General features: G+C 46.7%; 5 protein-coding genes across 5 annotated transcripts; 2 read left to right on the forward strand and 3 right to left on the reverse strand.

Annotated features, from left to right (window-relative positions):
• Positions 1-6: 6 nt before the first annotated feature.
• FTJAE_955 (cycloheximide-inducible CIP70 (cytochrome P450 family)) lies at positions 7-1703 on the forward strand (the record flags this gene model as incomplete). Its single annotated transcript, XM_037356481.1, has 3 exons — positions 7-243; positions 290-674; positions 724-1703. 3 exons carry the CDS (start codon positions 7-9, stop codon positions 1701-1703), a joined length of 1602 nt encoding a protein of 533 aa, XP_037211985.1.
• A 362-nt stretch (positions 1704-2065) lies between these two features.
• Positions 2066-2519, reverse strand: FTJAE_956 (uncharacterized protein; the record flags this gene model as incomplete). The annotated part of the gene is made up of 2 exons (XM_037356492.1): positions 2066-2144; positions 2284-2519. 2 exons carry the CDS (start codon positions 2517-2519, stop codon positions 2066-2068), a joined length of 315 nt encoding a protein of 104 aa, XP_037211986.1.
• Positions 2520-4870: 2351 nt separating this feature from the next.
• Positions 4871-6439, reverse strand: FTJAE_957 (uncharacterized protein; the record flags this gene model as incomplete). The annotated part of the gene is made up of 1 exon (XM_037356503.1): positions 4871-6439. The coding sequence occupies one exon, from the start codon at positions 6437-6439 to the stop codon at positions 4871-4873; it is 1569 nt and encodes a 522-aa protein (XP_037211987.1).
• Positions 6440-7843: 1404 nt separating this feature from the next.
• FTJAE_958 (host-specific ak-toxin akt2) lies at positions 7844-10236 on the reverse strand (the record flags this gene model as incomplete). Its single annotated transcript, XM_037356514.1, has 5 exons — positions 7844-8645; positions 8704-8812; positions 8862-9196; positions 9385-9521; positions 9889-10236. The coding sequence occupies 5 exons, from the start codon at positions 10234-10236 to the stop codon at positions 7844-7846; spliced, it is 1731 nt and encodes a 576-aa protein (XP_037211988.1).
• A 602-nt stretch (positions 10237-10838) lies between these two features.
• On the forward strand, positions 10839-11951 carry FTJAE_959 (YPC1-alkaline Ceramidase; the record flags this gene model as incomplete). Its single annotated transcript, XM_037356525.1, has 7 exons — positions 10839-10879; positions 10929-10941; positions 10996-11056; positions 11187-11243; positions 11291-11572; positions 11622-11739; positions 11789-11951. 7 exons carry the CDS (start codon positions 10839-10841, stop codon positions 11949-11951), a joined length of 735 nt encoding a protein of 244 aa, XP_037211989.1.
• Positions 11952-13234: the final 1283 nt, after the last annotated feature.

Genomic DNA, 13234 nt, shown 5'->3' on the forward strand with positions numbered 1-13234 from the left:
CTCAAGATGTCGTCTAGCACTGAGTTGGGCCTATTGGCTCGTGTGGCGAGTCCGCTGGGAATTGCCTCAATTCTTGTCATTGGGGTTCTTGCGATCTTTGTGATTGACAAGTTCACTTCTGTTCCTTATCCACCGGATATCCCGCTTATAAGAGAGCCCAAGGGTGCTCGTCGCTTTAGTCTTCGTACACGATGGGCGTACCTCACGGACTGTCAGGCACTCTTCTACGAAGCATACCATGAAGTACAGCCTCCCTCTCCTCCCAATAACTACCGCTGACACAGCGCAGTATCTCAAGAAAGGCAAACCCGTCGTCATCCCAGGCTTCGGCGTCAGAATAGAAGTACTCTTGCCTCACAGCCAAATGAAAGGAGTACTCAACCAACCTGAAGATGTTCTCGACATGGAGCAAGCGTTCGCTGAAGTCGATCAAGTCCGATGGTCGCTTGGGCACGAGAAATATGTCGTTGATGCGTGGCAGGGACTTGTAGTAAAGTATGATCTCAATCGCGCGATTGAGATTATTGCGAATAACATGAAGGATGAACTTCATGAGGTGTTTGATGAGCAGTTTGGTACAGACACGGAGAATTGGAGGAGGATTGACCTTACAAAGACTGTCAAGATGATCGTGGCCCAGGCCGCCAGTCGCTTCACCGTTGGACTTCCACTCTGTAAGTCTAACATCACTTCAATTGTTTTGGGGCATTGCTGATGAGCTAGGTCGAAACAAAGAGTATCTGAATCTTGCGCTCGAGATGAACGACCTCTTCATCATGAACGCTGGTCTCACAGGCGGTCTCCCCCGTATCCTACAGCCCATAACCGGAACACTCTTCGGCCAAATCGTCAATACAAAAGTAAACAAGATGAAGAAATGGATCATTCCTCTCCTCAAACAACGATTCGATAGGATCAACAACCATCCTGACGAACCGCAACCGCAAGACCAAGTTCAGATGATGATCAACTACGCTCTGCGCCATCGCCAGCACGAAGTCAACGACATGGAGTCGCTAGCTCGTCGCGTCGTCGCCCAGAACTTTGGATCAATTCACAACACGCAGATTCAAGTTGTTAATCTCATTTTGAACGTGTTGGGCTCTGATGCGGAGTTCAATACGATTGCCACCCTTCGCGATGAGATGGATCGTATTCTTGGGACTGATGACTCTGTCAATTGGACAAAGAGTGGTATTCAGGCTATGACGCGCGCCGACAGTGTCGCGCGAGAGTCAATTCGTCTATGTTCCTTCGGCGGACGCGCTGTATTTCGCAAAGTAATGGTCGACGACTTCAAGACAGAAGATGGCCACCACGTCCCCAAGGGTTCACTCATCTCCTTCATGGGCCACCCTGCACAAACCGACAACGAATTCTACGAAGATGGTCTAAAATACGATCCATTTAGATTCTCAAGGATTCGCGAGACAGCAGCTAGTCGCGACGAAAAAGCACCGCCTGTTACGTTTGTCACGACGTCGCCTGAGTTCTTGACTTTTGGACACGGGAAGCATGCGTGTCCGGGACGGTTCCTCATTGACTTTGAGATGAAGATGATTTTGGCGTATGCTTTGAGGAATTATGATATTAAATTGGCGGATGAGTATGAGGGCAAGAGGCCGCCGAATTATTGGATTGCTGAGGCGAATAATCCGCCTAGTGGTGTGCAGATCATGGTCAAGAGGAGGGAGAGGAAGTAGACCTTTACTGCACAGTTCTACGTAGATCAGGAGAAGAAACGCAACTTGACTTAATGTACCTCATCAATACTTCTCGCGACTTCTACAATATTGTCACCGGTGACTGGACAGGAGTGAAATAATAGTTCTTCACTTGAAGCTGTAGATATAGCACAATAATCACATTCACCAGCTCAAAGAAGGACATCTCAAGTATAGAGTCTGTATTCAAGAATGAGATCTCTCATTCGATACTGCTAGAGACTTGAACTGCAAGACTTGGATCATCAAGCTGAGCCGTTCCTTTCAGTTGACAAATAACAATTGGCAAGTCTCAGTTGTTAAGTCTCAGTTAGGGCAGCCACTGACACGGTTGATGGTAGTCAAGCAACCATCTCCCCAATGCTTACTGCCGCAGATTCGGCAGCCATTGCGTCTGATGTCCTGATAGTCATACCACATCTGATTACCCGTGCGAGCACAGGTAGATCTCCCCTGGATGAAGATACCGCAGTAGCCCTGGCATGTACCCGTATTCGGTCTCCCGCTTCTGAGAAAGGCTGTCAGATCTAACTCTGTTTTCAGATAAGAGTAGACTTACCCAGGTGCACCATAGTTGACATCGTTGTTACGAATCAGTCTGTTGTTGATGGCTTGATCGCAGTCTCTGACCTGGACCGCACCACAGAGTCCGCTTCCGTTGCAGTCATAGGAATCACGGGCGTCGAGCTTGCTTCTCGGGACTGGAGAGAAGCCTTCGGCCGTGTTGACAGGAGGAGCAGCGAGGCAGCTGCCCTGAGCGAGAAGAAGGGATGAAGTGATGATGGAGAAGCGCATCTTGTCAAGTTAAAGTTGAGATTAGAGATAGTTGTTTGATATTTGGAATACTGCTGTGAGTGAGGATATCAGAAAGATAGAATGAGCGGGAGATGTCGTAGCTTTTATAGATATAGGCCTCGCTAAAGAATTACATAGTTACATCACCGAATTCACATCTTTGCCTGAAAAGCAATGGCTAGACGAGCTTCTTCCACGACTCTCACGGGACGGGGCGACCCAGACGAATCTCTACATGCCGTGCAAGGGATCTCATCGTCTCTCATTCGTTATCCCATACTTTGAGATGTGATCTGATGTGATGGAGGGAGGGAGTGCCGGATGAGTTCGGGACCGAAGATGAAATGTCGACCGAGCTGTATCTGCAGAAACCATGATTGATATGCAGAGCGACTGATTCCACCAGTAACAGCTTACTCAGGGACAAAGAAAGCTCAAGACTTCAGAAATCAATGCCGAGAAAGCCTTAGGCTGAATTACCTGAATACTATTATCACCAAGGATCAAAGGGCCAAGTTTTCTCGCACCCACAAGAATATGTATCAAGCAAGAATCGGCAGTAAATTGAAGGAACTACTGTATGCCGAGTCTCTATAATTCAAATATCAACTACTTTCTATGTGTATACGTCGAAGTATGGCTACTGTCAAGGTGAGAAACCCATACATTATACACTTGTTGACATCATAATATCAATCAATGACTGGCCCTGAGAAAAGGACATCGTCGAACAGGAACGCTAGAACACCTCGGCTGAATAGTATACTCTGAGAAATAAGGTTACATCCCGGCTCATTGCATGGCAACTAATGCAAATGCCCCGCATGATTGCTACGCTGCCACACATGGCCTCTATGTTCCTCCTTCTTATATGACTATGAGATAAAAGGGTTTATAAACATAGTCGGACTTAGCAAAAGGTACTTGAAATGGGGGCGATACTGATCTTCCCTGGATTGCCAGTACATACGAGACACGAGGTCGCCTCTTAGTGGAAAGGATGGCATTACCTAGCCACGTCGCGGCATACGACATGGCGAACGGGCAATGTACGACAGAAAGATGTAAATCACACGCAAGTGAGTGGCACGAGAATTATGTAGCGAGAAAAGCGCCGAAGGTACACGCATGTTGGTGTAACATAGTGGTAGACAGATAAATCTCCATATCCTAGTTCTCATAGTCTATGATCACTCTCCCAACCGTTGTGGCGCCATCAATGAGGATAGCTATTGAGGGCAGAAGTAAAAGCTTTGTCCCCAGGACAGATCAGGTATGATTTAGAAAGTAAAGCATAAGGAACTGGTAGAGTTGTCCGGAAACTCCAATAGGAGAGTAACGATGGATGGGTGGCCCGGCCTCCGAAGCCTGGTGCCCAACCACATAACTAACGGCACAGTAAACGCCTCATTGCTCAATAAACCAATCGGAAGAAAGTGGCAGGCTCATTGTTCCGGATCTCTTTCAGCTGCGGCACGTACATCCAGGCCGGAACTCGCGCGTGCCATGCCTGAGACTATGATCTGCCCCAAGAACAGAAGATGATGTCTCGCCTGAGCCCGGTCCCGAACCGCTTCATAAGCCGCCCATTTGTGGCGTTCAAGATTTGGGTGTGGGTGACTACGGAAACAACATTTAGTAAGGCTAGAGATCAAGAGAGCTTTGCATGAGGGTATGCCAATAGTCGGGATACCATGCTGGGATGACGGACCACAATAAGAAGGAGAAGAAGCAACCCTTAGGTGGGAAATGAATGAAGATAAAGGGAAAAATAGGAAGAAAATTGATTGGAAACACCAATTATCCATTAAATGAACGATTTACTCACGACGTGAGGGAACCATACAAAGTGTGACAAGCAATCCTGTACCACCACCGTCTAGTATCCATGACTGCACGATAGAGCCACATGACGTTGTAATAATCATTGTAACAACCAAATGATCTATTATTCTTCAAGCTTTTCTCTTTGGTATTGCTAGGTTGCAATATGGCAAGTCACTTCAGTGAATTGAACGTGATGAGGCTCACGCTGTGACGTTATGAGAGTAGACATGTTGAGACTCGAGACAAATCAGCACAAAGAACTTACTAGACATGTCACTAAGAGATCATACAGGTCTGGACATTTTGAGAAACAAAAACGACGTCTTTTCATCAATGACTGGTATATATGTTATTGCAACCTCTTTCATCATCCGAGGTGCCGCTGTGATGTATAATCAATCATCCCATATGCTCCAATAACCCTAACTCCTTTTATTCAATTCCAATGCCAGACCAAACAAAACCTTTCGAATATTCATCCAGAAAAAATAAGATCCGCCAATAATGGAATTGCGGACAGTCCCTCACAACCAACAACTTCCCAAACGAACAGTGTTTCGAGACCGTCGTCTGCTCTTATAAGACATAGCCGTCTCCTTAGAGCGGTACAACCTCTGGTCAACCTTGTTGCCATACTGGTGAGGATTTACGTGATCCTTTTCTTCCCCAGTATAGCTCCCAAGGCACCTATCCCCAGTCTTGTCCAAGAGAAATCTGATGCCATCAGCAGCAACACTGTCGACTCTATCGCAGACAACCAAGAGAAAGTCCAGCGCGCCTCGAAGAATAGCAGCGCGTTCATTGGCGTCACGGTAGGCATCAGCTCTTGCAAGACGGCGTTCTATTTCTAGGTCTTGTGCTGCAAAAGGCGAGTCTGGATCAAGTTCTTCTTCCTCATCGGAAGTGCCCTGGGTCTCCTCGTAGCTCATTTCGCTAACGAGGTTGAAATCGAGATAGGACTTGACCTTGGAATTTAGATCGAAAGTAACCCTTGCGCCTTTTGATGGCTTGAGTGCTGGGACAGGATCACAAGGGCTGTCTTCCTCGATTCTGTCAAGAACAATGCCAGCCCGAGAAGTAGGTGGCTTGAGGCAAGACTTTGTTGGTGAGAGAGTGGCGTGCTTGGGTTGGTGGACTGGCGCCTGAGGCTCGTGTTTGCTACGCATCTTGAAGAGATTCATGCAGCAAGCTACACGACTAATGTGACTGTCCTCTTCTCGCTTGACAAATTTGGCGTCTCTTGTGGACTTGGCCTCAGTAGGAGGGAACACCACAGCCTCTTCAGCCTCGGGAACAGGTTCATCCTCAATACTGCAAAAAACAGCAGATTGGGGCTGAGCAACCGAGTTTGTGATGGTAACAACGCCAGAGTTGACTTGCTCAATGTCTAGAGATTCCATGGCTGAGCGAGGAGTCATACCCCAGATAGCCCGACGTGCCAACCTGGCTACCTCTTCTTCTTCTTCAGGACCGATGTTTCTGGCAGTGGAAGCACTTTCATCCCCTTTAGTCGGAGAGTTGTCTCCAGAAGATATTTCCTCATCTCCACTCTGGGTTTTGCCAGGCTCGTCCTCTGATGTATTGGCCAAAGTGCTGAGTCTTGCCATTAAATGCTCAGGCTCGACCCCAGAGGTAGAGTACTCTCCCGTCCAACCAAGCCTAGAAATGCTAGTGGTAGGAGTAACAGGATCAGATTGAGAGTATTCCTCTGTCCAATCGAGCTCAGACGTGCCAGTGAAAGAGGTACTAGGATCAGAGTATTCTCCAGTCCAACCAGATTTAGGTGATGGTTCGCTTGAAACAGAGATGCCATCACTGCTCTCGGCTGGAGTATTGGGAGGAGGAGCAGGACATGGGAAAGAAATACCAAAGATGGTGCCGCTTCCAGATGTAGCACCAGCGTCTTCCTGGTCAGATGGCGTAACCGATGTCTGGGCCAAATCATCGACAGAAGATGGTGAGGTAAACACAGAAGGTGTGATAGAAATTGTGTTTTGCGGCAAAGAGGATTTCAGTCGGAGTGGTAGATCAAAGCTGACGTTAAGATCCTCGGCAACCTCCTGTGGGTTATTGGTGATAGTTGTGCTAGACATTGTGACAGGATGTGGAGCACAGAGCTGTAAAGTATGGTGATTTGATGGAGAGTAGTGAGAGCAGTGAATAGAGTATCAAAGGAACCAATAAAGTGAAGAGAAGTCAAGTGACTGGTGATCCAAGACTTGAATAAGCAGTACACACGATCTGGAAGATAGCAGCAAGTTGAGATTGTAAGAGAAGCGTGAAAAGAATCTGTGCTTGCAGTATGCTTGAGAAATGTGTGGGATGCTGAAGAGAAATTTCCAGGGAGAAGAATGGCACGAAGAAGGGGAATTTATATGCCTTGAACCGAGACTATCTACAGGTGACCTGAAAGTTATATAGTTGAGAGTTCGTGAACAGACTACTACGTGGCGAATGAGAAGCCGAACAGAAGAGTCATAATCATTGTGATAGGCCGCGTGGAAAAGCCTCTTCAAATTGTGCTCATTACCGTCGACAGTGCCAGAGTATAAAATAGAGAAATAAGTCAATGAGACAATATTACTTGGAGAACACGTTAAAAGACTAAATAAACACAAGAGTTAGTTCGTTTGGTTTTCCAAGAAAGGGAAACGAGAACACCAGGGATGTGGTAGCCCGTTCTCTTATTATCTTATACTGCTTGGTTTTGAGCCTTGATGTCTTTATCTCGTGAGTTCCAGTACTCTGACCTGTGTAAGCTTCTCACATGGTATAGAAGCTACGGCCACGAGTCACTGGAAAGGTAACGCCGAAGCATCTGCGGTGAAGCGAATGGAGAGACATAGTTCGTAGGGAGGGCGTTCACGTAGTATTTTCCCTCGAACGAGCTATGGCGCGAGTACATGGCGATTACTGCACAGAAAATGTGCTCACCAGAAAGAGGGAGCATAAAAGCCACAGTATAAGGACTTTGAGAGCACCTTGTGGCTGGATGTGAGAGGAAAAACCAAGTTACTTTCTTGAACCATAGTCGTGATTGGTCGGTGCCTAAAGAATAATTGATGAGTCACAAAGGACGAAGCTTTCCTTCTGCCGCCCTAATTCATCCATAAAGAGAGCACTAAAGTTAAAATCATAGCCCTTCAGTTTTATCCCTAAACGTGCGGTGGCCTACATTCAGTGGATGTGAAGAATCCGAGGCCTCAAGTTTGCGGGAGCCTCACAATCCTGTGGGTATAGACTCCAATTGGCTGACTTATTTTCATCCAATTACCGGTGAGATGGCCGAGTTGGTTATGGCGCCAGGTTAAGGTTAACCTTAACACCAAATTTCCTGGTGGAGCAATCCTCCTGGGTTCGAGTCCCAGTCTCATCAACCTATCATTTTTGCATTCTGTCCCCTTGGGGATCACGGATCAAATCTATTGTATTTTTGCTTTAATAAACTGTCTATTGACTTCATTCGTGCTACGAAGATTAGTTTGATATAGATGCTTCTATGGTTTTCTCAAGTATTTATCCCCAAGCTTAACCCTATCCTCCCAATGTTCATCCATCGTGATTTGTTGCCGTCTAGACATGCTTTCACGGTACCTCTTGAAGGATTCTTGCTGGTCACGCCATCGTTTCATTTCTTCCCCGACGAATGAAGAGATGACATCTGCGCACTCAGAAACCTTCTCCATCGGTATCAAATGGCCACAGTCAAGAGTCTCCTCTTGAACTCTACCAGCAGCTGCACCTCCGCTGCCCCCAACTCCGGTGCCTGTTGTCAGCATTTTCTCCTCTCGTCGTTTTGGCGATGAAAACTCTGATTCCTTTCCGAAAACGAATAGGGTACTTGGTCGAAGCTCTGGTAACTGGCGAAATATCTTTGGCGGCTCTGGGCGATGGAATGGGTAGTCCGGGCAGTCTTTATTCTGTCCTGGGTCTTGGTCGTTGAATGACTCCCAGTCTCGTGGTAGGTATGTCGGTCGAACGAAGCTAAAGAGCTCTTGATGCTTCGAAGTCGTAAGCGTAACTCGCTCATCTGGACTTGAACCCTCTTCCTTCGGATGAAGCTCAGTCGGAAGATCTCGAAGCCCATGTCCTATCCAAAGGTCCAGAACACGAGCATCCCAAGACTGGAAGAACTTGCTCTTCTTGAACCTTGTAATGGCATCTTCCCTTGATGACCAGATATCCCGCCTCTTTGTGGAAAGGCCGGCGAGGGAAATGCTTGGGTTCGGTATCTGGATAATGGGGTCGATAAGTACTAATGAGTCCAGAAGCCTGGGGTGCCAAAGTGCCAACTGTGCCCTTTTTTATCCAGTCAGACGATTCTTCAATTGTCACGGCGTCGGTGGTGGCTACTCACAGCTGAGTTCCACCCATACTATGACCGATGCCAACGATCGGATGAGGGATGTCTCGTTGGTGCTGGTTAATGAGGTTCATTAGATCCCTTGAATGGTCAAACCAACTGACTGGTATATGTGAGAAATGACGATGGTCCATGATTGAGATGTTACTCACGATCGTTGCCGAGTACTCTCTCATTAATAACCCCTGATTGTCCTTGATTCCATACATCTGCAATCCATATCGATCGAATCCTGAGATCTTGTTGTCTTGCTCGGTCATAAAGCTCATCCCATAAAGGCTCATACAGTTCCTGACAAGTCAGTTCTAGTTTCATACCGAGAACCTTTAGCTTCGTTACCTTTGGAAAACCATTTGCGTGAGCACCAATAACGGTTACATCGCCAGGTTGAGGATTAGGGTTGTCGTGGGGGACGTATTGCTTCACAGCAAGCTTTGGTGTGTCTTCATCGCCATTTGCCGTCTCAGCGAGATATTCTCTTGAGTGGCTGCAGTCAATAGTATGCTCAATAGCCCGATAATTCACTGGTGTTGATATGTATCTGGCTTGGCTTATTGGTAAGATGTGCCTTCTAACGTGCGCCGTCCGAAAGGAGGAACGTGGTATAAGCCTAGACCACATTGAATTATCGGGCTGTAATCTAACGAAGAGCCTCTAAAACGTGGAATACAATACGATGTTAATACTAATAGTAGTTGAAGGACGATGGGCTCTCTTGGTGGTCCAGGGAAGATAAGATAAGCTATTCCAAACAGGGTAACGCTGACCTCGGTAGCTCGGTTACGATCTGCGCCCTTCTCGTCAAACGAGATCTACACGCTTAAGCCGATGCTACCACGCATAAATACGCCCTGTGGATGGAGCTGGCCCGAAAGGTAAGATAAAATATTAGTTATGTTGCAGTCTGTCAGCCTCGGAGGGGTTTCAATTCATATCCACACTGGCAGATTGGTAATAGGTAACGATGGTTGCAAATCTCAACCATTCAACTGGTGGACAATCACAGCTAGAGCTTCGGCTTTTGTGTTTTACAATCTTCATGTGTACTTCAAAACTATTCAAGCTCATTTCTTAGTGTTACGAAGCCCTGCTAAACTCTTCTAAACCATTGTGACCGATGAAACTTAATCTCAGATGGACAAAGAGCCCCAGATAGCTGCTATGGCACGAATTTCATACCAGAGTCGCAATAGCTGCAGCAGTTGCCCAAATACCCTGTAGAAAGTCGCCTTGACAGTCCAACCCAGCCAAGTAACGCTGAACAGCTACACTGGTGATAGTCGATGCTACAAAGCATGTTGCGACTTTGCGTGACAGTCCTGGCTGCAGAATAGTGGTCCCAACGATAAGATCGAAGATAGGAATGACACGGGACAAAGTCGACCCATCATCGGGGCTTCGATCATTTTGATATTGATAGAAGGATGCAGTTGATGTTGCACCATGGCTAAATCGTGAGGCGCTGCCGTAGAAGAGGAGTAGTGCCAGTGATATCGGTAGATATTTTTTGAGCAACGTGATAGACATTCTTGCAGTATTTGTGTTCGACCAGGTACTTGTAAATATTGAAAAGGCAAAGAAACAAGACGAATACCAGGCAAGATTGATCCTAGAGGCGGCTGCTCATGATAAATGGCATTCTCTTGAGTAGCATCGCTAGGGCTGAGTCAGACGACTTGCGAATGGCTGCAACTCGCAAGGATCAACTCCACACGGAATGAGACACTATCGCGATACGATCAAGCATCGCGATAATTACTAATCAGCCTGTAACATCAATAAGCCATTTGACTGAAAGTCCAATACGTATCCCTTGTGAATGCCAAGCCACGACAAAGTGCACGCATATTACACTAAAGTGGCTTTCGTGAACATCCAATAAGAAAACTCGGATTTTCTTATGACCGGAAATAAGTAATAAACTCAAAGCCCCGGAAAGTGAAACATCGCAGCCCGCGGGCATTTCGTATTCTTAGACTTTTTCGATATATACGTCATCCCGTTCCTTCCGAGGCATCTTCGAGTCTATTCTGCAACTCTTCACCGCCTTAATTCTTGTCTCCAAAAGCCCATCCAGTGTCTCGACTTTGGGTAGAACAAAACATCACAATTTGCGGAATTGATCGACCATGGCAACACCGTTTTGGGGTCCTCAGACCTCGTACTTAAAGTAAGTTCTTTGGTTGATTGGAATTGACAAGATTTACTGACTTTTGTAGCTTCTGTGAAGAGGTAAATACCGCAATGGTCTCCCTTCACTCAAATGGAGTTAACGTGTCGTTTTAGGATTATGTTATCACACGGTACATCGCTGAGTTTATAAATACTCTTAGTAGTTTCACATATGGTAAGTGATGTTATCATTGGCTGGGGTCTGCAATTGACCTTGTTACTAGTGGCATATGGACTCTATGGCTTGTTGACGTCGCCTAAATTCCCGACGGGGCCGCGCTTGGCCTCGTACTGCGGACTAATAGGCGTGGGGATATGTTCAGCTGGATATCACATGACGTTGAAGTATCATACTCAAATGTGTAAGTGTATCTCTGTCTCGGTGAAAGGAAGGCCTAATAGTTGCTAGCTGATGAGCTGTCAATGCATCTTCTCACTACACCCCTCATCTACCGTCTTCTCAGCTTCAAAGCCAGCCCTCAAAAGACTCGAATCATCGGGACCGTTCTTTCAATATTATTCACGATTGTAATGGTCACTCATATGGTCATGGACGAGTTCCTTCTACACGCCACTACTTTTGGCTTGGGCATTTATGTCATTGCTACTCGTGTGCTGAAGGTTATTCCTCAGCAAGTCAAAGACCCCATTGTCAGGAAGAAGTTTCAGAACATGGCTATTCTTGGACTCGGTACGTAACACAAAGAGCATCTAGCCACTGAGCGGGGCTAATTTGACAGGATTCTTCGGCTTTGGATACGTTGTCTGGCTCATCGACGAGTTTGCTTGTCGGTATCTGACGAGTGCGAGACATGCAGTTGGCCTGCCTTTCGCGTTTCTTCTGGAGCTTCATGGATGGTGAGTTGTTTCCAGCTTTATGAGATTGAGTCAAGCTAACATCTTTCAGGTGGCATGTATTCACCGCCATCGGAGGTTATACCGCGGTTGCGGTCATCGATGTCGTTACGACAGGGGAGGTGATTGAAGACCCTACAGACAGCTTTGCTTGGCCCGTTCCTTTTGCAGCCAGACTGATGTCTGGAACTTCTGGGCCAGTGAAGAAAGGCTAATCTTGGTGGAAGAAAAATATGAACTAAAATCCAGAGGACGAGTCGACATACAGCCAAGGGTCGGGGAGCCCAATGGAGTGGCTCTTGCATTGGTCTCATCGACCAGATAGTAGCTACAAGCTATAGTTTCTAGAACGTACTAAAAGATATATAGACTGACGTAGAGCCATCAATCAGTGCCTGACTCACATTTTGACCCAAATGATTCCATGTTGCAGTGGGGCCTTTGACCCGGTATAGGATCCATCTTCCAAGAGTCAACAGTCCCATTCAATTCCGGAAGAACGGATAAAAGATCGCTAGGATCATGAGATGTTCAATAAATCGTGTTTTATGAGATGATAATTTGAAGACATCACGAATCTGCCTCTATTGCGGCGAAGAGCCGCCGCAGCCCGCAACTGATGACGCCGCAGAAGCCGCATCCGCGCACAAGACAAGGCCAGAATCAAGAAAGATGCGGATAGAAGGACCCCGCGGGGACCCCGCAAGATCAATAAGCTTATCATGAGATTATTGCGGATTTGCGGATGGACGGAAGGACAAGGGTTGAGAAGTTTTCATCATGAACGGAGGATCTAGTGCAGCGGTGACGATGGATCGTGAAATGACTGGAAATTAAAAAGGAGAGTTTGGGTGAGAAGTAATTCAGATGTCGCAATTCAAGATCTGCGCTCTGAAATCTCTGTTAGCTTAAGCGTCATGATAAATAATTCACAAACCGGTTCGAATGCCGATATCGCCCGACTCATGAGTCCCGTTCTCCCGGGTTGAGTTCATTAGTGCCAAGCGCTAGCTGCCCAAGAGCAAAAATATTAGCGTCATAATATTCGTACACTTCTCCGATGAGGCTCCGCTCAGAATCAAATTCTCAAATGACATCTCCGGCGGATGACAAGCTTATCCACTCGACCGGGCCAAGACTAACAAAACAAGTTACGACTCCACGGATTTCTTATCTATGAGCTATTAAGCATAAAATTACCTCTCCCATGATCAGCGGTGGCGCAAAAAGTGCGGGATGCATTACCGAAATGGGGAAACAAGCTTAATTCGTCTCCCAAGTGCCCAATCTCTCTGTATCTTTCACATTTCCAACTCTTCAAATTTTTGAGGGTAGAAGGAGTTGCGTAGAACTAAACAAGATGCCGTTGAGCCTCATCTGCAGGTGTGTCGTATCCCGACTTTGTACCGCAAGCCACCACATCCGCATCGGGAAACATCCAAGAGATAAGGATGCTTCTTGAACCGGTCTAGACTCTTGGCCGCTGGAAGCTAGTACA

Source organism: Fusarium tjaetaba, assembly GCF_013396195.1.
Source record: "Fusarium tjaetaba strain NRRL 66243 chromosome Unknown NRRL66243_c0000021, whole genome shotgun sequence".
Taxonomy (NCBI): Eukaryota; Fungi; Ascomycota; class Sordariomycetes; order Hypocreales; family Nectriaceae; genus Fusarium; species Fusarium tjaetaba.